Here is a 23,843-nt window from a genome sequence, read left to right as displayed (position 1 = left end):
ACAGAATCACACAGGTAACTTCTGTGTTTAAGCCTTCACTGTGGTGATTGTTATGAGTTTTAAAGAACCCTTTTTGACTTTATCAGTCTGATTCTGATCTTATTCAAACTGGTGGAAATCTGAAAAATATACATAACTCCTCTACAGCATTAGGAAAATCAGTTTCAGCTAAGTAAGGTCTTGGAAAACAGCTCTTATTCTATTTCACAAAATCATAAAATCCAGCAAAGGATATTACTTTCCATTACCTGTGCATAAATCTGACACCATTGAAGTTAATGCCAGCATTAATAATAATGGGAAAGCAAATATGATTTGCTGACTGTGGTGGTGTTGCTTCTTTCTTATGCTTAAATATTATAAAAGCTGATATTTTTGGTACATATACGAAATTCCTGCTGAACTAAATAATTCTTTTTCAAGTCTGCTATAGTAACAGCAAGCAGAAAAGTATTTTGAGAGATTTATATGGGATCACAAAGATTAGTCAATATACAAGATGAATATGACAAACAGTGAAAATACTGCAGTTATTATTGTAATATTATGGCATTTGGAATGTGAGTGAAAACAGAGCTAGGAGGCAAAAATTTGAATTTGTGTCAAAGAGCTTGATATTTGCATAAAAGCTCCCAAGCTGTTAGATGTGAATAGCTAAGTGTAGGAAATTCTCACAATTTTTATAACAACCATGAAATTATTCAGATAGGAAAGATTCAAGCTTGGGCTTCAAATACTGTAGAAAAAAAAACAAGTCAAGTAAAACAAAGCCCTAAATGACATTAATCATAAACCAATTCTTTTTTGGGGAGGGTTTAAAGCCTGTCAAATAAAAGGACATTTTGTAATACCTGAAAAATATAAAAAATAAATTAATACATAATTTTAGTAACTTAGAATTATTCTCCTGCTAACAGGTATGACCTCATTCTAGATCCTACTTTGCTATCTGATCCTTAATGACCATTAGGATTTTCACAGACTTTAAAACTGACCAAGGGCAGTAGGTACTTACCTTGCTACCTATATAAGGTAATGTCTTTGCCTACTGTTTCTCTTCAAAGACCTGTCACACCAAATAACCAATAAAGGAAGAAAACTCCCTTCTTTTTCCCTACTGCAAACCTAGGATTTACCTTTTGTCCAGGAAGGCCAGTTCCTCTTGGTCCCTTTGGTCCAAGAAAACCTTTATTTCCTTTTTCTCCCTTAACAGAATATGAAACTTAATTGAAAATAACGTAAAATCTATGCTGACTTTTACACTTTGCATTATAGAGAAAGCCAAATCTTTGTACTATGGGATGAAGCACTCAGTTTTCAAGACTAAAGTAGTCTAAGGTTGGAGAAACAAGCAGTTGGCTATGATTCAGAAGACATATGAAAATATTATAAAGTATATAATGAAGAACTTATTCCTGATTAATTAAATGAAAATTTATCATTCCACTGAAAGAGATGAAAGACAAAAGTAGCCTCTCAGAGGCTCAGATAGCTATTCATTCTGTCTACAGCAGTAAAATGAGGTCCAAACCAAAATTTCTCTAGAAATACACATTCATGACCTTTCTAGAGCAGACTTTTTTCCTGATCTTAAGTAAATAAGAAGACATCTCTTCACCATGTAGAAAGCAGAACACTTTCCTGCTGATGCTTCAAAAGACAGTACCAGTCCATTTACAAATCTCAAAATTGTTTATAAGGATTGCTACACATGCCCTGCTGCACGTGCTTAGACTTAAAAAGCATGTCCATGCTAGCAGAGTGAGTACACAATGTTATAAAACACAGCTATTATATACACACAGAAAATTCTTCATAGCTTCCAGAAACTTTCTTGCTTTATTTAACAGGATAACACAAATATTCTCTTCCCTGTACCGAGGGCTCCTGGCTCCCATGAGTTGGGAATTCACCAGGAGTTAGGTGATATGATGCAGCTCTTTGAAGACAGTGTGTGAAAGTCATGTCCATGGATGGTTTTCCCTGTCCAAACTGCAGATCTGAGTGAGATCCTGCTGAGATGACAGCTTCTGCTTGCATATGGGTGCATTGAGGTCTTGCCCCGTGCTAGGGAAAGATATCCAAGGCACTCCACCATTCACATCTCCACTGGAGCACTGTTCTCACAGCCTTGCCCTCTGAGTGCCTCCTGGTCCACTAGCCCCAGCTTGAGGAATTAAATGTTCTGCTTGCCACCAGGGCTACCTGTCCCTGACCTGCTAACCAGTAGCCTCCTGCCTCTGCAAGCAGAACTTCCTCTCTTCCCAGTTTCTTATAGCAGCACATATATATATTTAAACACAGTGAAACGTGGGCCAGTTTGTTTCAAGGCTTGCTGTTCAGCGCTGGGATGGACTCTCCTTCCCCCTTGGGTCACCACAAAGCTCCCTGGTTAACACTTTTGCAGGTCTGCAGAGCACATACATATGAACTAAAATCAGGACATGCTGTGTGATCCAGGGGTCCTTCACTAGTAATAAATGTCAGACCCAACAAAATGGTAGATTTATTGCTGCCATTTGTTACTGCCCATTTGACACTGTTAGGATGGGATTCAGGCAATGAAAACTGAATGGGACCTACTGTTCTATGTAAATCCATACCCACACAACTGACATTTCTCACAAGCACACATGTGAGTTTCATCCTTTAAAGCATCAACTGCAGAACCAAATCCTCCTTCCTCTACTTGTACAACATGTATCAATCAACATTAGAAGGATTTATTGTAGATTCCAACCAGTACATTTAGTAAAACCCAAGAAGTGTGCTGTATTGATTTAAAAATATTTATGGCTTTGACAGTTTAATTCATGTACATAATAAATTCAAACCTGACCACCAGTATTGCAAGAACGATTTGAGTGCAGATCTGAGAACGTCTAGACAGTGGTTTTGAAAGGGAACCAAGCATTAAAAAAAAAATCTGTGAATATAGCTATCAACATAAAGTAAATTGAAAACCAACTCATTTTTGGCATTCCATTCTTACCATATGCAGACCAATATCTCTCTCTTTATATTAAAAAATACTTGGAGTGATATTGATGGCTCAAATGAAGGAGTAGAGTAACTTTAATCTGATGAATAGTGGAAAAGAATGAAGTTTAATGTCTGAAGAGATAGAAGGACAAAATAGAGAGACAAAAGTCAACAAGCATTAGTGTGTGTAGGAAACTGGTACTACTAGAGCAAGACAGTTGCAGAAATTGCTCAGAAATAAGTTGTTCCTAAGAATTATATAAAAATAATCATAATTTTAAAAAGCAGTTGTTAAAGGGATGAAAATAGAAGTAGCAAGACAGACCATACCTGCACAACCCATGGAATACTATAGAAACAACAACAGCTGAATTTGACCCACTGTACCATTACAGTTTTGTTTTCAAACCCAAAGACATTTCATAAGCAGGACACATTACTTTCCAACATCTCTAAATTCCACATAATTGCATTAGAAACATGCCTTTGTTTGACAGTCAGTGAATTTTGCTCTTCCACTGGAAAGCTTCCATAATGAAACTGAGTTCTCAACACCAGTAAAAAATGCTTTAGATGTTTATTCATAGCAGTGCCAACATAACATTCAGACGAGCATCTGTGTATATCTAAAGAGACAGGAGGGGAGAGAGAGAGATAGAGAGAGAGAGAGACAGGTGAGGGAAGGGGGGGAGAGAGAGAGGTGTACATGTGCACACTGAATATATTTTGGGTAACTCTTATCTTCTCAGAGAAATAGAAAAACATTGTGTAATCTGCATATTTTTTAATGTATCATCAGATGCACTTGATTGCTGAAACATTTTTGTCCAGAACAGCAATTGAGCTTTTATAATTAACCTCGCATACCTATTGAATTGACAAAGATATATCCCAAATACTAGATTCTGGAAACACTGCAGAAATTGTTAGTGATATGGGGATGGCAAGAATTTTTCACAAGACTAGAGGAATGATTCAGCAAACAGGATGAAGAGAAAAGAAAATAAGGAGTTTCTAATGTCCTCACACTAAAACATGCATTAGCTCTGTGATTACTGATAGCAATTAATATAGAGTTAAATTTCAAACAGATCAGAAACAAAGGTCTAGACAGTCATGACTCTTACCCATGTAGAGATCTCTGTCGAAGAAAGTCTGAAAACAGGATCAATCAGAACCATAAAAAGGAGTTATATAATAAGGAAAAAAGAAAGAATATAATAAAGTATGTTTTTATGCTATGAAATATCTCAGTGGAAAAAAAGGAAGAGCCTTCTGCAGAAATCAGAAATTATGGAACACAAATATCATAAAGGAAGACATTGAAGAAGTAACCAAAGTAAGTCCTGAGCAAAATAAATTTCAAAGGAATCTGTGCTTTTCTGGTAAAACTTATATGAAGTAATTCTGCAATGGACCAAAGAAAGATTCTCCTCTGAATCATTTTGCAAACAATATACATTTTCAGAGACTTGTTTGTTTGTTTCAGAATGTCTCTTTTCCAATGAAGACCTGTTGGCCAGTGAATTCCCTGATGGCTTTAGCATCTACAGCCAAAATCACAGCATGGGGAGGCACCTTTTATAACCATATTAGAACACTGCCCCTTTTACTGCATGACTGGTGGTTGACCACTCAGACTTATAGACCTGAGCATAATACTCTTGATCCAGGGAAATAATCAACCATATGCTCAATTTTAAGTACACTGATTTAAGGAAACCAGGAGAAACTTGGATTGCCCTCCACTGGAGCCTCCAGTTTTAATAAGTTTTTCCATGCATGTTAAATTGCATAAGGCAATTTAACAACTAAATGCTTAGAATATGTTATCATGTTTGTGTTTCTCCTTTTAAGCAGAGAAGTTGTGGCTGGAACTGAGTAGAAACTCACTCAATGAAGAGTATTTGGGAGACTGCCTAATTTCATTTATATTCCTACATGTGCTGTTTTAACTTACTTCGCCACAGTAGATCTCTGTTACTGCCTTTTACAAGTGCAACCTGGAGAAAACTATAGATCTAAGTAAATCAATAAGATGGGGTAGAAATAAGCCTTTTTTTTTCTTCAGGTTAAATATATTTTTAATGACAAGAACAATAGGAGAGAAATTGGGTGCAAACAATATTGAAAATACAGCAAACAAAAAGTAAATAACACATATCTAATGAATACAAAAATTAAGTGTAAAATTAATATTTGCAGGAGTTTACTGATTTGGTGGCAAAGATGGTGAGAAGACAATGAATCTCTGTAAGGAACAGTTTTAGAAGAACCTGAAGAGGTATCACATTAACCTGGATTACCTTGTCTCCTTGTATGCTGTTGCCAGGGGGGCCAGGTGGGCCAGGCAAGACATTACGCCCCATAATACCCTATAACAGTCAGTGAGACCAAAAAAAAAGAAGAATTAGGAGGTAAACTCCTGGTAACACTTGGGAAATGATCCCAAAGTCACTGCAAGCAAAAGAAATAAAACCATGTCAAAGACTAGGTCTGACACTTCTTGTGTTTACATTTTCTCACTATGGATCTTAGTAATTACCATTGGCAAATTCTCAGGAAAGCAAAGGAACAAATAATTTGAAAATAATTAAAGAGTAAAATTTAAGCATGACACAGAGTGATACTTTCCTCATTTTCCCTATATAGAAGACAACAGAAACCATGTTTACAGAACAGCTTCATGCAATCTCAAAAGGGAGGCACAACAGCAGAGGCACAAAAGACCAGAGCTATAAAACCTACTGTAAGTAAATCTGCCAAGCATTTTAGCTATTGGGCACTATGGGCATGTGCCAAGCCCCTGTGGTGCCACAGTCTCTAGGAGTACCAGTTGTTCAGAAAATCCTGAGTGGGAAGGGATGAGAGAAAAGCCAAAGCAGCACACGATGATTTGTATCAATAGAAAGTCAGGTTGAGCCCTTCTGTTTGCAGGCAGGCTAATCTAACAAAGAGAAGTATATCCTTTTGATTACATCAAAACTACATGATTGATTTTCTTTTTTTAAAAAAAATAATTTTAATTGAAAAAGTTTTCAAAATTTGATCAAGTTTCATAAAAGTTTCTGTCAAACTCAGGTTGGACTTTTGGTTACTGTCTTAAAATAAATAATCACTGTGCTCCAGTACAGTAAGTGAAAATCATTCAGTGGTATGTATATTATCTAGACTTTGTATATGTTGAATATGTAGGCAGAAGTACAAGAAAACTTGGTCATCATGAAATACAAATTTATAGTTCTAAATAATTAACTTCTAGATATTAGTAATGTTTGAAAAGTCATCATTATCGTCTCTGAAGGCAAAAAAACTGTCACAAGTTTTCACAAAATCTCTTGTGAAAAATACTGATTATACATATATACATATACATATATATGCATACATATTTAAATATCTATGTCTATGTCTAAGTCTATGTCTATCTATATCTATATATCTATATCTATATCTATATCTATATCTATATCTATATCTATATCTATATCTACGTCTATCTATATCTGTATCTACAGCATGGGTCATCTCAACCACAAAACCTTCTCTTAGCCAGGCAAAACAATCCCAGTTCTCTCAGCCGTTCCTCACAAGAGAAAGACTACATACAGGTCCTCAGCCTTGAAAACAAAATACTGTTTCCCAACAGAGAACACATTTTTTCGTTCTCATAGGCTTTGTAGAAAGAGCACGTAGTGTCACACAGCTGTAAGATTTTGACACTCAGTCCAAACGTAATCTTTTCAAACAGGCTCTGTCAGTATGATTTACTAAGGTGCTGAAATTGTAGCAGCTTCCAGAAAGCAGATTAAATCAGACACATCCTGAAAAAGTATTCCTGCCTTGCGTTTTATTGCAGATCTGGAGCTGATAATGGGAATGTTTCTTCATTCAGATGCTAGTTTATACAAAATGGCACTGCTTCTGTTACTCTCTGCTATTATGCAAAAAAGTTACAAAGATGTATCTGTGTTTAACAGAAAGCGGAGAAATATACACAATGATACACAATGTTTCTCCTCATTGCTTTTGCAAAAATAATTGAAGGTTAAACCTGCAATAAAGAAATCCAGGCAAATACTGAATTTCTTATCATATCAGTATGTCTTTTTAACTATAAATCACTTTAGTGGAGGGGAAAAAAATTGCCCAGATGTTGCATGCTGGTTGCTTATAGAATTAACTTTTTGTTTTCATATTTCTTTCCTAATGGTTTTAATAACAAAATTAATTTGATTTAATTTGATTGAGCAAAAACTGCAAATATAAAATTCACATTTAATGTATTTTCAAGTACAAAGGAACGCCTTGGAAACGAGATAGATACAAGCAGAAGAAATGCATCATGTAACTAATTTACTAGCCTGATAGCTCGGCTCAGTTTCCAGATGTAATCTCATAAAGTTTAGCTGCAAATGCAATTTTCATCCCATTAGTATTCTTCCTAATACAGTTGGTAGAAGTGCAGGGTTAGTGACCATGCTTATATGCTTGGTTTCTGCAGAAACTGCACCAAGGTAAATCAATAACTGAAGATGGTTTGGTATCTGAGAGATCATGGCCAGGCTGCCAGCATCACAGAAGAGCACAAAAAACTTCAACACGCACCATACCAACCTTGGGCCCCACGCTTCCCCACCCTGCCGGCCCAGGGAGCCCAGGAGGGCCTCTGGCTCCAGGGTCACCCTGGAAAGAGTTACAGAAACCAGTCACCACCCAGCAAAGGCTGCATCTTCCATCCACTGAGGAAACAGCCAAAATACTGAGTTAAAAACATGGCAAACAAAGGTTACATAAATAAACAGGGGTTCTATAGGTAGGTGCAGGAAGGAGGGAAGGAAGGAAGGAAGAAAATGAACAAATGAAAGAAAGAATGATAGAATGAGAAAGAAAGAAAAAAAGAATGAAAAAGAAAGAAAAAGAAAGAATGAAAGAATGACAGAACGAGAAAAAGAAAATGAATGAATGAAAGAACAATAGAATGAGGAAAAAAGAAAATGAACAAATGAAAGAATGATAGAAAGAGGAAGAAAGAAAATGAGTGAATGAAAGAATGGTAGATCAAGAAAGAGTGTAAATGAATGAATGAATGAAAGAAAGAAAGAACGAGAAAGAAAAAATAGAAAGAATGAAAGAACAAAAGTACAAGAAAGAACAAAAAATAAAGAATTTAAGAAAGCAAAAGAGAGAATGAATGAACGAGAAAGAAAGAATGAAAGAGCAAGAAAGAATGAAAGAGAAAGATTCAGCACATCATTACTAGAAAACACCTATCCATTCCTTGAAAAGAAAAAAATAATTCTATAACTGATAAATTAGAGATGCAGAATCTTCTGATTTGTGTATTCCTGCTCAGGCAAGTACAAATAAAGAAATGCACTGAGGAGCTGTTGATCATCCAGTATATTAAAAATAGAGTAGAAGAAATTGTATTTCTTGAGAAAATGAAAAAGAAATCTTTATAAAAGCTATTAATTGTACTTAGTTTTGCACTTGGAAAAGCTGTAGAAAGTGCTGTGCCTGCAGAGGGAGCATTTGATCTAGGAGAGAGTGCAAGTATAAATCACAAATCACAGATGTCATTTGAGTTGTGGTAGGTGAAATGAAACAACATATCAAACAGATTAAAGAGGAAAAATCAAACAGCATTTTCTACTGATTTTCTTTACATTCTGGGAAGAATGTGTGCAGTCATCACAGTGATTGCTTTTAGGTCACTAAAATTCCCAAGACATCACTCCAATCTGTGTTTTTTAATCTATGGCTATGACACTCTCATGGTAAGTCCCAATATATGTGATACTTATGCAAACATACTAAGGCCTAAACTATGCTCAGTTTTGAGGGACTTGGAGAGTTGGGAACTCTGATTACAAAGGCTAAGGCTTAGATTAAGTTTATAATGTTCTCCTTCCTGATGTAACTAACATTCAGCTTTTGAATTTCATTTCCTGTTTCATCCAAAGCACTGGAGACTGGCCAGTGAGTCAGGACATAGGGATGGTACATGGATGCTCTAGCTGTGTCAGGGTGGCTGGGTGCCACCTAAGTGCCATGTTCAGTCAGGAGGAAATTCTTCCCTCAGATGACCTAAGGCTTGTGTATCAGACCTTCCTTGCCAATGCAAAGAGCCAAGATATTGGCAATATATCCATCCTCCTATCTAGTACCTTCTGTTATGAAAGGAATATTTATTTAACCCAATATAATCTTAAGTTGTTTGTAGGACCACCCTTCATGAGCAAAAGTTGTGCAGAGCAGCCAAAGCTTGCCCTGTCCAAGTCTCTCTCTGAAATCTGCCAGGGATGCCAGAGTTAAGATATTACTTTACAGATATTACTTTAAAATATAATTTTTAGGAGATCCTAGAATGGTGTGGCCTGTAAACAGGCTGTGAGCTGCTGTGATGGAAACTAAATGGGAGGTAACCAAACATAAATGATTCCTTATGGCCAAGTACCCAGCACACCTACAACCTGCTCTTAGACCTGCCCTGACCAAACACAGCCCAAGGGTGATCTGAAGTCATCTGTCTCTTCCTCCCAAGGGTAACACAGTTTTCCACAGGGTCATTGCAGGTGAAGGATTGAATTTTAGCCTCACATGCTTAGTTAATACCAGATGTCTCATTGAAAAGCTCTTTTGTAGAGCTTTATAGTAATCCTCACAGTTTCTGTATTTCTTGGTTTAAAGAAAAAGACTTTTCTTTTGCTTTATGAGTTGTGAAGTGGAGCAGTTCTTTTTCCTAAGGTGTCATACTAAACTGTCCTTCAGGGAATTCATTTCAAAAACGATTAATACTGTTCTTTGATGAGGTCTAATTTATTTCCTGTATAGTGCCTATAGACAGGTTTGACACCATCAGCAAAACAGTGAACTAGAAAAAAACCACTGAAGCAAGAAATAAAGAGCTGAGTCAAGACATGCTAAAGTGTGGGATTCCAAAGTCTATTCTGTACCTTTTATTTAAGAAAAAAACCATTAAATAACCTAATGGTCAACTGAAGAGTAAATCTTGGATTTCCCAATATATATACCTCATTTACCATGAAGTATTGTATTTGAAACTGAAACATACAAGAGACACTGTAATACTCTCTTTAGTGAGAGTTAATGGAAATAACAGTATTTGTAAGAACAACATATTATTAGAAAAGGCATTACATCTCTATTTTCCACATTTTAGTTCAAATAGGCAAGCCCCAAGCTGCAAAAGTTGTTTATATTGCAACTGGATCCAGCCCAAATGTTCATGCGCTAGGGACTGTGCTAAGGACTTTAATAACCTTTCTGCTATCCAGTTACTTGTTTTATTTCTAGTGCTGGGCTCTTGCTGCCCAGTAACCTAGTTGGCAACAGTGCTTTTAAATCAAATTTTTATTATATTCTGACATTATGTGCTTCTGTTTTAATGCTATAGAAAATAGGGTTCTGCCAGGACTGAATGCATCCCACATGTTCCAATTTTGTTTTCATGTGAATTTGACCTCTGATACATAAAATTCCTGTCTAGCAGTGTGCACATATGTGAGCCATTTCTGAAAGCAGAGAGAACACAGCTTTGATTCAGATGAGTGGAACATTCCTATATAATGATCCTCAAAGGAATTTCAAATTAACTAGTGTGTAAATTTATGAGCCTCTTTTATCAAATAAATGTTCTTTTTTTTATATATATGCAGCGATTGTCACTGTTCTTACATTCTTTTTTTTTTTTTTTTTTTAGTTTTTTTTCTTTTTTTGGGGGGAGTGGGGTGGAACATATAACAGGTAGCCAATGCATTTACTTTTCATTTGAAAAAAACCAGAATATTTTTCATTTTATGAACTAAGTTCTGGGGAATTCTTGAAATTCAACTGAGTTGTTTTTCCTTGTGGCACCTTTGCTACCAAGACATTAATCAAAGATTAAAAAATTAGAATGTAATATGGGCAAACAGAAGCAAAAAGTCAGGGAATGAGAAGAGACATTTATACATTTAGTTTCTTTTTTTCCAGTCCACTCTTTCCTAGGTCTGGTGTGGAAAAAGAGAAGTAAATCAGTCATGTTATAGCTCATTAGATAATGCTTGCTTTGATGCACCATTCAAACCACAAAAGCTACAGCTGCTCACTCTGCATAGAACAACAAACATTTCACTCATCATGACTAACACACCAATCTAGGGGCGTCAGCAAAAAGAAGCCTGCCCGTTTTAAAGCAAAAAATACAAATGAATTTTTTTACCACGTGTTTTTAACTTTTAAAGATTTTTATTTATCCCGACAGTGTTAGATCAGCACTACTCTGAGCAGGCAGGTTTGGTGGGCAGTATCTGTAACACAAATAAAACATAGGTTCATGAAAACTTTTCATGCAGAATTTGGTATAAGCATGATTTGCCCTAATTGTGTTGTGTTACTTGCAAAGACAGCTACTCTGCAGGTAGCTGAACAGCAGGCTTCTGTTCTTCAACAACTTCTACCACATTCTGACAATTTTTGTGGCAATGGATATGACTTGATGGAAATAAGATACTTTTAATTCACATGGCAACCCTGATCTAACCTGGAATTGTCAGGAAACACAGGAGTACTGAGAACTATATGTCAGTTTGGTTTTGCCTAAGATAAGGATGAGAGAAGCTATTACTAGACATTCCATTGTATTATTAGTAATATTAAATATAATGAAATTATTAGAGTCTCAGATCCTGATCTCAGCTCTTTCACATTGGCTTAGTCAATTTTGGGTCACAGTAAGAGGCCTTTTGCCAAATTTATCATTAACTGATAATTTCCACTATCACAACACAAATCATATTCCCTCACAAAAAGATGCTACCAATAATAAACCCCCTTTACTAGCACCATGAATATAATTCACTCCACACATCTTGAGGAATGGTGATACTTTTAACGCTGTTCATGGGTGGGGAAAGGACCAACAAATAAGGATTTGATGTCTTTATAAGGGAGTATGAACAACTCTCTTCAACTGGCAATGATTAACAATACTTAAAGCCAAAACTGGAAACTCTAGACAGAGAATCACCAAGGTTGGAAGAGAACTTTAAGTTCATCAACCCAAATGTCAACCTGGCAGTACCACAGTAATCCCTAAACCACTGAACAGCATCACCCAGTGCTTGTTCCAGACAGACACCTCTTAAACACCTCTAGGAATGGGGACCCCACCAACTCCCTGGTCAAACTATTCCAATGCTTCACCACTCTACCAGTGAAAAAATTTTCTCTAATATCAAATCTGAATCTCCTTGTCTCAGCTTAAGGCCATGTAACAGCTAATCTATGATTTAATTAAGTACATTCAGTGTTTTGTCATAAGACTTAGAGTGATTTAACAATAACTGTATGTTATTTTGCAGTGCTCAGCACTGCAAAAACTGGGCATATTGACACCTTTTACCCCTTCATCCTCAACGCATTTCATGATTCCATATTGTACTTCTATCATTCATGATCTGGATTGGAACTTTTCTGATAATTATACAGCTGAAGATTTGCTTGTCCCAACATGAATTCATGGTTGGAAGAAAAGAATGGACTTGTGACCCACTTTTGAATATCTGATATAAAACACACATCACGATTTTCCTAAGTACATTTCTGCATAGTTGTATATTTTTGATACTTTTCAGAAACACAGCCATGAACACTGATTTCCAGTTGTGAGAAATTTCACTGCAATTATTCTAATGATTTCCATTCACTTAAAAAAAAGGAATTACTTATTTACATTTTGGATTAAATGCAAATTTATTTATATTATTCCCCTCTATTCCCACTGAAGTTGTGGTGTATATTCTTGGACCTCATAATCCTTCAACCATGGCATCATAGTGGGAGACCATCTTTTTTGATAATGTGACTTTCAAATTCCTTTTCTTTAGGAAACACTACTTTCCAGAATTATTCAAACATAACAATGCCCCTACACATCCTGCAGTCATAAGTTAAATCTTTAACAATATCTGCTTTGTTAATTTCATACAAGATTCTAGGATTTTAATGAAATATTCTTCTGTAGTATCAAAAAACATGTATTATAAGACTACATTATATCAAGCCTACTATTTCTATTTGGAAAGACACAGTCTCATACAGAAAAATCTAATCAGTTTAGACACATGCAATTTTCATAAATTTGTATTGAATAACACAATTGAAATTACTTCTAGTTCTTGCACTACTTGATGTGAAATGCCTTGTATTGAGATGCAGTAATTCAGAATAGAAGTATAAAGCCAGGTTTTCCAGATCACAATGCCATTGTGGTTATTCTATAGTCAAAACATTCTAAGAATGAATGTCATTCAATTTTTCCTTTATTGTGGATGTTTTTGAGAGGTTATTGCAGTGCATTTCAAATTTGAATTCTCCTGTTCAGAGTACTGAAGTTGGAAGTTCTTTCTGTTTGAGAAAAAAGACTTGTTTGGGCAATATTTCTTTTGATTCCTCCTGCAACAGGCTGCCTGTTTCTTATTTCACATATGCAATGAGGAAATCATTAATAAAACCACTCTGGGATATTTTAAAGAAATTTGTTGTATGCTTCTAGTCTTAAGTCTCTTTTTCCAAATTCTTATCACATAACAATTACTATGTGACTTTTTAGGTGAGTTACATACCTCAATCAATCCAGACAGACACCTCTTAAACACTCTAGGAATGGGGAAAGTACAATTCTTGACTTAAGAGCATTTTTCTCAGCTGAGAGAAAACAGTGAGAAAGCAGACATTGCTCCATGATTCATATGCTGCAAGCATTAGACAACTGAATTACCAGAGCTAACCCATCTAAATTAGGGGGTTTGGTAACCCTAACATACTTGTGGGTATTTGTGGCTGGTAATATGTTCTCCTGAACTCCCTGCTCAATTCATCCAGCCCTTCTTCTGCCTTTCACACTGTTGGAGGCATTCCCAGGCTCCCTTCCAGCATCCATAGGGCAGATGGCTTTGACCCATCCTGCTACCTACTTAGCCACATAAATCTTGTCCATGTCTGACAGTGCTTTATTAAGTTGGTCTTTACAGCTCACAGGGTATGGAACTGCAGGGGAAAGATGTTACCATGAGACAGCACAACTGAATCTTTGCACATTACACAACATGAAATGTGTCAGGTACATGATATTATACCAGGAATTCTAAGTGAATGCCTTCAGTATTAATTCTGATCCCAATGGATCTTCTCAGCATCAGTTTGAATGATAGGAAATTGGAGCAGAGTAGGAATTTGGAAGCACTCAGGTCCCACCTGGGTGCATTTGGGAGTGCTTGCAGGGCAGCAGTTTGAAATAAAGCTGGATTAGACACACAAACAGCACTAGTGGAAGTTTGACATGTGGTGGTTAAAAGACAGCAACAGTATTTCGCCTTTCCAGTGGAAAAGAGAGAGGCTGGTCAAACTTGTTTGTGTGGTTTTGGATGAGTGAAATTTAGGACAATATGTCCTTATAAGGGAATGTGCCAGCTGGAATGCTCAGGTATTAATTGCCTCTGAAGCCAACCATCAAAAAAGCAAAATGTGGAAAATTTTCAAATATGAGGATTTAACTTCCTAGCATGAAAAACAGCTGAAAATCCAAGGAACTAAAACTGCAAAACTTGGTCAAGCAGATGGTGTTAGAAATCTTGTTCAGAGAAGAGTAAAGAAAAGGGAGGGAGTAAAAAGAATTCTAAGCAGTGATATTGAAACACATATGAGCAGCCATAAAGATTTTAATGGAATTACATGGTATCCCTTTCATGACAATGAAATGAGAACCATTTATATCCAGTTCCAACTGCTTGTACAACTGGTATCTAGGAAAGAGCCTTCAAATATCCATGAAACATTTAACTTAGCTAAAGGATTAGTTAAGTAACTAAATCTAAGCAACTAAATATTGAATTATCCCACAGGGGTTTTTTTGGCAGGTGTGTTTGTTTTTTTGTTCGCTCGTTTTAATTTTTGTTGTTGGACACAAAGTACAGAATTCAAATTGTACTTACAGCTTCACCTTTGCCACCTTTGTCACCTTTTGCTCCTTGAGGTCCAAGTGGTCCAGGTGGTCCTTGTTCCCCCTAAACACAAAATAGGAAGTCAGAAGTTATGCCATTACCTGGATTATCACAGTGTAATGAATATTAACAAATATGTAAGGAAGTTTTTAAAAATCTTTTTGGAAATACTAGTTATTAGTATTAGTTACCAGCTCTTGAAATTAATTCACAAAGTTCAGGAATTTCTGTGATTTTTTTATTGTGGTTTAAATTGAATTAATTAAAATTTTAGAAGAATAAGAATTCTTATTAGGAAATTGATAATTTCTGGATTTGTAGTTGCAGAGAAATATTCAGAACATTGGCATTATGTTCAGCCCATACAAAGTTAAATTTATTTTAAAAAACACACTTCTATCAGTTTGGGGTATGTTTGAGCAATAAAAACTAAATTCAGAATACTGAAATGATATATGCCTGCCTTAAGTTATATGCTGCACATTTTGCACTTCCAGATAATCACATTGGTTTTCTCATACAGTAAAACAAAATTCCATTCTACAAGGCAAAGTAGGAAAAGAAAGAAATACAACAGTTAGAAGAAAATGATCAACCTAAAAACTCACTTATAAAGAGACAATCACTCCTTCTGATGACCCTTCCACTGACTCCCACTAAAGGTTTGTGCATCTGCAAAACCTCAATGCTTCCTTTCATGGCCAGATGAGAAGCAAATAGCAAACTTTTCCTCTTTCTTCCTCCAGTGAGAGTTTTCCTGACATTTTATGAGAAAATTAACTGAGTTTGCAGTAGACTGTTCACAGAACCCAGAAAGCAAACATACTGCTTGGAGCCAGCCCTGAGGATGTGCTGTTGGTCTGTGCTGTAGATGCTCACATACCAGCAATGGGAAATTGCCACTGATGCACGCAGGTCACACACCCACATCCCTCTGAGCATGGTGTGGATATTGTGGCTGCTCAAAGAGAGCTGCATGCCCTTTACTCCATCCCACAGAACCAAGAAATGTTAATACACTCCATGAAAAAGTGTTGTAGAGTGCTGTCAGCAACTCCTTGAGTGTTGTTAATGTACATAGGTATAACATATTCTCAAGAATAATTACACACCAATAGACAAATATTTCCCTGTCTACTCTAGTAAAAAGAAATAACAAGGAAAATGAAACAAGGGACATAAAACTGCTGTTTCAATGTGCATTGTGCCTGTAAATTTCTACCATCATATAATAGTTCAAGAAACCAAGAAGAGAGATCAGTTAGCAGCTCAGACCTCAGAAGTTTGTCTGTCTGAATACAGGGCTCATGTCTGGACAACAAATCATCTTGTACTCTAGCTGGATGTACAACTGAAACAAACTTTTGGCCAAAATCTCCTGTCCCATAAATGTCTCTACCATAGATATAAATAATCTATTCTTATTAACCAATTTAGATCTATCAGAAAAATGGAAGAGATGCTTTGGGCCTCCTAAAGATATAAATCATAGATTCAAGCTAGCAGGTAGGTAAATTGAGAAAGAGACTTCTTCAAGGCAGACTCAAGGTTCTGGTTAAGATGAAACCCTGAAATTACTGTAGATGAAACGTGGATAGTGATGCAAGCATATCTTATGCCTAAGTAAATTTATAGTAGGTCATTCCTATATGAATTGCATCTACTCTTGAATCCAACAGGACAGTTTCACTGAGAGAATTTAAGTAGACCCTGACCAACACAGTCAAACTGTGTCAGCTCTCAAAGATGTCTCTTCATGACTCATAATTTTCAAATGATGGAATTCTGATCCACCTCTGTAAAAATTTAAACAACCAGCATGCTTCTAGATCATAAATAGCTTTATAATGGAAAGTCACTTTCACCTCTTCCGGATTCTTAATATCCATAATTCTTAAACTGTGGATAAAATGAGAAATGTTTTATAACACTTTCATTTAACAAGAAAGGAAAACATGGATCATGGGTTCATATCTGTTTTTATTTCTAATCTCACTACAGTAAAAAACAACCAAACAGATGTTTTCATTTAATCCTAGGAGGCTGCTGTAAATGCCAAATGCATGTTAACACATTCTCTTCTGTGAGAATTGGGATTTTGTGAAGTGTCTGGGTTTGCTATTAGTAGCATAACTATAAATGCCATCATTCTACTTAGGTCAAATCTACAGCCAAATGTTATATAAGAAACAGTTCTCTAGTCCAGATTATTTTTTGGGGGGTTTTAAACAATAACACAAGAGATGGCTCAGGAGCAATTCTGTGTTTACTGCTTCCCACAGTTTTATGGTGTCTGGAGGAGAAAATCACAGTGACTCACTCTAAGTCAGTGCACTGGTAAGAAAGCAAATGCCCCTGATGCCACAGAGAGCTTGCTAAATAAATAAATCTGCTTTTCCAGCCTTTCCAGGACAGGTTCTAAAGTAGTTTTCCAAAGCAGTAATATAAAGATAGTTGCTTCTACCTGCTTTCAAAATAAGAACAAAAAAATGTATATACACATAAATATTGCATCCATGCCCATTATAAAGAAAATAAAACAGCTGTCATAATCAAAACCTAATTGATTAAGGATATGACTGGACAATTAAGTCATGTTCATCACTTCTTTTTATAAGAATAATAGAGTGAATTAATTTCTAGATAACAGACAAAAGAAATTTAGAGTTTTCAAAAATCAGAAACAAAAGTTACTGAATGGCCAATGTGCTATTTAACATTCTGTAGTAGGGGTACTGTTAGAACTGTGTCAAGCCAGGAGTGAATACCATTATTGGTGTATTCCTAAAATGTTATCATTTAAAAGATTAAGTGGCCATATTTTGAGCTACATTGTGTTAGGTAGACATAAATTAATTGTTTTCTGAATTTGTGTTTATTGTCTATACTTTTACAAAGTGATGTGATGAAATTGAGTGGAATATTTTATGTGTAGACATAGTAAAGTAAAAAGAAATAAAAAGATATTTCTGAAGATTCCCAGTTTCAGTCTGGAAAGCAGATCATAAGAATGGTACCTTTCCCTGAAATATTCCCTTATAAGCAGTGGCAGAAGTCTTAAAGAAATTTGCAACCCAGATCACAAGTGACAGAAGTACAATATGATATAAAGTGTGATAGAGGGGAAGAGGTGAATTTGAAGAGTTGCCTTCCTAGTGAAGACTTCCTATGGGAAGTTTGCAGGGTGAGGTACACTGGACTAGTTATATTTATAATTTTCTGTTTCTTCTTTGTAAAGATAATATGTTTATTTTAAAAATAGACATAACCTGGAATAAGGGAAAAGTTGAAGAACTGGTTAATTCCTCTACTTAAAAGGTTCAAGTGGTGTCTATATTTTCACAGGAGTTTTGCATATGTCTCACACTTATTTACTTTCTATCTTTTGTCTAAAATACCTACAGTTGGTCCCATTATAGAATTTCCAGGAATTTCCCAGTGGTCCCTTGTCTCCTGGATCCCCCTATCCAAAAAGAAACAAATTCAGAATTATATTAACTTATAATATTATATTATTCAGTTATAGCTTTGAAAGTTTTACAAAAAAAGAACAAGTATTTGGTTCTTCCTTACAGTGACAAATTTTGACCTAACATGAAATCAGTTTTTCTGGAGGAAGATTTGACTACCTTGATTCTGACCTCTCTTAGACTTCTGCTTCTCCCCAGCTGTGTAAAAGATTGTATTCTACCTTGACAAATAACTTGATGGCTTTAGTTTTCAGATGAAGGTTGAATGTCATAATTCACTTTGAGAGGCCAGATGTACCTGTGGCTCCTGCCTGCTTTTGCCCACAAGCAGGTTGCTTAACCTTTTTTCTGCCAGAGCACATAGAGAACAGCAAGGAAATTCAGAGACAAGTGCTGAGACAGAGTATGTCTAGAAAGCCCACAGATGCAATGACACTGCACCTCAAAACTGCAAGTTCCATAGTCTGAAGTCTAAGGGAGAAACGCGAGTTTTTCACAAATATTAAACACCACGACTCTTTTGTAACAGCTGTCAGTGGCTTTCCCATAAAGCAATAAGGCATAGAATTCATGTTCCTTATGTTAACCCTTCATGGAACAAAATTTGGCTCCTTCTAGTGTTTAAACTTCTGGCAACAGATGTTTCAATTTACATAAAGGAACTTACAAAGAAAATCTAAATTTGCAATGAAACATTTGCAATTTCTCTGAGAGAAGGACATGCAATATTTCAGGGAAATGCAATTAAATGCTCTAGGGAATGCAATTAAATGTTCTATCAAAACCACAGACCAGCTGCAAACATGACATAGAAATACTAGAAAAAACAACTTTCTAATGTTACTGTCCTCATATTAGTAAGAGCATAATGTCTGTTAAGGGAAATAAAACTCCAGTCCCCAAACGTGGGTGTAGCTTTAAATAAATAAACTCCCAATGGACACAACCATGGATGCCCAGGAGTTAAGACCTCTAGCAATCACTCATCATCACCATCTCAGATACTTAGAGATGTCCCAAGAAGACCTCAGACTTCCAGACATAGCCCCAAGCTTTGAGAAACATTCTCTGCATTAGAAATCTATCATGACTGCCTTCTCAACTGCAGACACCAGGATGTTTTAAGAATAAAATTAGCAGTTATCATTGTACTTTCCACAGTCAATAGAAGAAACAGACCTGTTTAGCCTGTTACATTATTGATCAACTGTCCAAAGCACAGCAGATGTTTATTTAAACAAGGAATGATGGAGCTGAAGAGACAAGGTTATGTAAATATTTTCTAAAAATCAATTTGTATTTTATAATTACTTGTGGGTTTTTTTCATCACCTACTGACCATATAAGCTCTGCTCTAGAATTTAGTAAAAAATTAAAAAAGATTCCTACAGACTTCCATATCCAAAATAATTGGATTTTGGATAATGGCCCAACTCCGACAGAGGTTATATGAACTGTACTCAACAGAGTGAAATCACAGTGAAAAAGGCAAGGAAGTCTACAAAGTTATTTTTCAGCATGAATTTATTAATGAACAATCATGACTTCCCTACTTGTCTATATAAAAATGTCACAGTAACTAGAAAAACGTGAAGAAGGGAGACTGATTTAATGAAACCTGTCCTCATACAAGTTCTGCCCTTTAGCATGTCTCCTGTGTTCTGCCAGCATAAAGTTTGCAACTTTATTATGGTTTGAAACCGATATAAGATACATGAGCACGTCACAATCTCTTTTCTTCTATGTGGTTCCATTTTTACTACAGATATTCTCTGAGTGTTTTGCATTTTTGTCTTTCTTTCTCTTCCATTCCCAAACAAGTTCAAAACACATCACATCCCTCTGTGATGTCCTATTGCCAGACTGATGAGTACATTATATATGTTATACCCTCCTGTACTTGTGGGCTGGGACACACATTTTTTTAGGAAGAACGAAAATGGGAATGAAATTGCTTCAGAATTGTATGATATACATTAGTGATTCCTTCACTCTAAAAACTAACACCAAAGGTGAAAAGTGTCATTTAAAGTTGAGTTACCTGACATATTATAACAAGAATAATTTAAGTAAAAAGAGTATGTTATTATTTAAATAGCACAGAATTTTCAAATATTTTTAAAATCTTCAAAGTTAGCTTTTTTTGGGTTGGGGTTTTTTTTTTGTTGTTGTTTTTGTTTTGGTTTTTTTTGTTTTGTTTTGTTTTGTTGTTGCTTTCTGTTGTTGGTTTTGGTTTTTTTGTTTTGTTTTTTTTCAGAATCCACCTATTTTGTTCAGCGGGACAAGTCCACTTATTTGAGGTACATTTTTCCCATGAAGAAAATGAGATGGATGTAGGCCTAGGTATCTCATGTATAACATTTCACTTCAAGTAGTACCTACAGGCCAGCTGTTCACTTGCAAGGGACATACAAACACTCATCTCAAAAAAAAAAAATCAGCATAATATAAGCCCTAGAACTAGACATAAACACATTCTTGCTTGGGCTTAATGCCATATTTTAAGAAGCAATAAGCACAGCAAATTTGGAAAAAAAACTACTTCAAATCTATTAATTTCACAGGAGGAACCAAACTAAAACAGAAATCGAGTAAGTTGTTTTTGTTTTTTTTTTAAACAAATGGTTTCAGGAGGAAATATACCAAGTTCAGCATGCTATTAAAGGGGCTGTCCTAAAACACTATTTTTAAAAAATAATTATTAGTCCTTATTTCTGGAATTCAGTACTTTTGTTCCTACAAAAAGGAATTTTAAGTTCTTTAAATCAGATCCTTTTAATTTTACAGAAATTCACACCAGAAATTTCTGATCTCCAGGAAATACGTATCAGATAGTCACCTTTGGTCCAGGAGGTCCCCAAACAGATGCTCCAGGTACACCAGGGGGTCCTCTCTCTCCAGGATCACCCTGTTATCAAATGGTGTCATGTAGACTTAAACAGACAGTTTGACTTTCTGAACTAAAAATAGCTACAATACAGATCTACCTGTAAAACAAGCAATACTGTGAAAAAAATTAAATCAACATATTTTTCTTATGAAAGGTAGTCTAAGTTTCATGTTATATATTTCTGCTTTCCCTTTATTCTGTTAAGTATCTAAGCATCAAATGGTAGAGAAATATTTACACTCCCTAAGCTCTATATTTTTAAATAAAACACAAAGAGAAGGATTACCATGGAAGAACAAGCTTACTTTTAGTCCAGCTGGGCCTTTTAGTCCTGTAAGACAAATCACTCCTTTGGATCCTTTTGCTCCAGGGTCACACTAAAAAAAACAATTTTTTTTTTTTCAGTCACAGCAAAGATTCATTCACAGCTCCAGCTACACAAATAGCCAAAACCACAATAATAATTATTAACCAATAACTAGAGAGATGTTTAGATGCTCCACTCCAACTGAAATTCTGCTTATTTCTAGAATGTGCTCCAAAATGTCATAAATTATACGAAATGGGAGATAAAAGTTTTGTCTACTAATACATCTTTCCAGGCTTTTCATTTCATATTAAGGTATCTAACTATTCTCCTTTTTTCTCTTAGCTTCTCTCAACATACTGAGCTAATTTGTTACCTCTGAAATGTAATGGAAATTCTGTACTGAATTTTTAGGCAATCTCTACTGCCTAATTACCTTTAGTTTCTATGTTTAGAGTCTGATTTTATTGTACTTGTTCAGGCTATAGAACACATTGCTCTCTCTCCTAAATCCTTTAAAGTCATCTGCTAAAATAATGCTGATGCTTTGGACATAATGAATGCAAAAGTAGGTCAGAATCCAAACTCTTACAAAAGTCTGTAGTGTTTCCCCAGCATGCATGCCAAGTCATACCTTTTGACCTACAACTCCTTTGCCAGGGGGTCCTTCTGGGCCTCTTGGACCTTGATCTCCCTTTTCCCCCTAACAGAGATTAAATGATTAATTACTTATAATTAGTTCATTTTACTGATAGACTTATGAGAAATAATGATTACATAAAAACTTTCCCCAAAAGTGTCAGTAAATATCTGGTTAAATTTTTTTCCTAAAAAATACCAAGTATTCTGTCTCTTAAAGGCCTACAATCTCCTATATTCATATTCCTTATTTTTGCAGAAATATGCAATAGTGGCATTTGCAACTGCACCAATCTTCTGTAGGAAAGATTCCATGCATATACATATAAGAGGAAGAGAAGTGCTTGCAAAGTTATCAGAAAATGTCTTGGTGGACCAATTCTGAGAAGTAATTTTAGAGAAGTCTGTAGCCAATGGCCAATCCAGCCTGAAAATATTTGTCAGGAACATTGCATTAAATAACCCACAAATAACACACAAAACATTCTATTAAGGAACACTAACTACAAAATACTTATGCATAATACAAGCCAGATTAGTATACCAGGACACCTGTAGGTAATTTAGAGAATGAAAAGTAGATTAAAATGAGGTTAAAATCCATTTCTGATTTGAATTCTTGAACTGTTAAGAGTTTGTGGGACACATCTCACCCGTTCCTTATCCCTAGCAAAAGTATTGGCATATTGGCTTTCCTCAAGGATGAGCTCCTTACCACTGCAAACCTGCAAATAATCTGGTTCTTCCTTCATCACCATTTTTATATGCCTTTCACATGTGGTAAAATAGATTTCCTTACCTTTTTCCCTGTCAGCCCCTTCTCTCCCTTCACCCCCTTCTCTCCTGGGGATCCTGGTAGACCTGGATCTCCCTTACAGAAAAAAAAATTTTTACATCTGCATATTTCAATAAACTGTTTCTTCTGTAAAATGGATCCAAAGTTCATGAAAATATTAACTACAGATAAACAATATTTTTCCTCAAATAAAGATTGTTACTTCCAGTAGTTAAATATTCTGTAGAGACAGTAATTTCTAATACCCATAAAATAAGTATTTGAAATTTCTCTCCAAGTTCCCCACGTACTTCTTAAATTTTGGATTTGTATTAAATAAATTTATATTTATTCAATGAATAAAACCATGACTGAATGCTGTTATTCTGTGCACATGAACAATATTATATGAATGTAATGTACTTTCTAAGACAAACATCTGGGACTTAAAGGATGGTCAGCCAAAAATATCTGAATGGTGTTATTGACTGGACACTAACCCTTCACCATTTGTACAAAGTGACCAAGGCAGTACTTTTAACATTTACCACAAAGAGTTGAAAGAATTCATAGGAAGCAGTCCTGCCAAGCACTCTTTCATGATCCAAGAAAAAATAATTAAAAACAAGATGTCTGTGCCACCTTACCTGATTTTGGAGGCCCTACTTAAGTCATTAAAGATATGGTTTACAGTCTTCAAATTGGCATAATCTTTAAGTTTAATGTCTCTTCCAACACACAGGCAGTATGACCACTGTTGTCACACAGACTT

General features: G+C 35.6%; 1 protein-coding gene across 1 annotated transcript in view; it reads right to left on the bottom strand.

The window, feature by feature from the left end:
* Positions 1-23,843, bottom strand: part of COL28A1 (collagen type XXVIII alpha 1 chain) — a gene marked incomplete at both ends in the record, with an annotated part of 37,504 nt that overhangs the window by 5,694 nt on the left and 7,967 nt on the right. Inside the window, 10 exon segments of the mRNA XM_079299348.1 lie at positions 1,137-1,205; positions 5,289-5,357; positions 7,600-7,668; positions 14,982-15,053; positions 18,393-18,423; positions 18,425-18,453; positions 21,300-21,368; positions 21,656-21,727; positions 22,292-22,360; positions 23,096-23,167. Of these exon segments, the coding sequence (XP_079155474.1) occupies positions 1,137-1,205; positions 5,289-5,357; positions 7,600-7,668; positions 14,982-15,053; positions 18,393-18,423; positions 18,425-18,453; positions 21,300-21,368; positions 21,656-21,727; positions 22,292-22,360; positions 23,096-23,167 (621 nt within the window).

This window comes from Erithacus rubecula, assembly GCF_903797595.1.
Source record: "Erithacus rubecula genome assembly, chromosome: 3".
Taxonomy (NCBI): domain Eukaryota; kingdom Metazoa; phylum Chordata; class Aves; order Passeriformes; family Muscicapidae; genus Erithacus; species Erithacus rubecula.
Note: the sequence above shows the minus strand (reverse complement) of the source record. Positions and strands in the feature narration are given on the sequence as shown.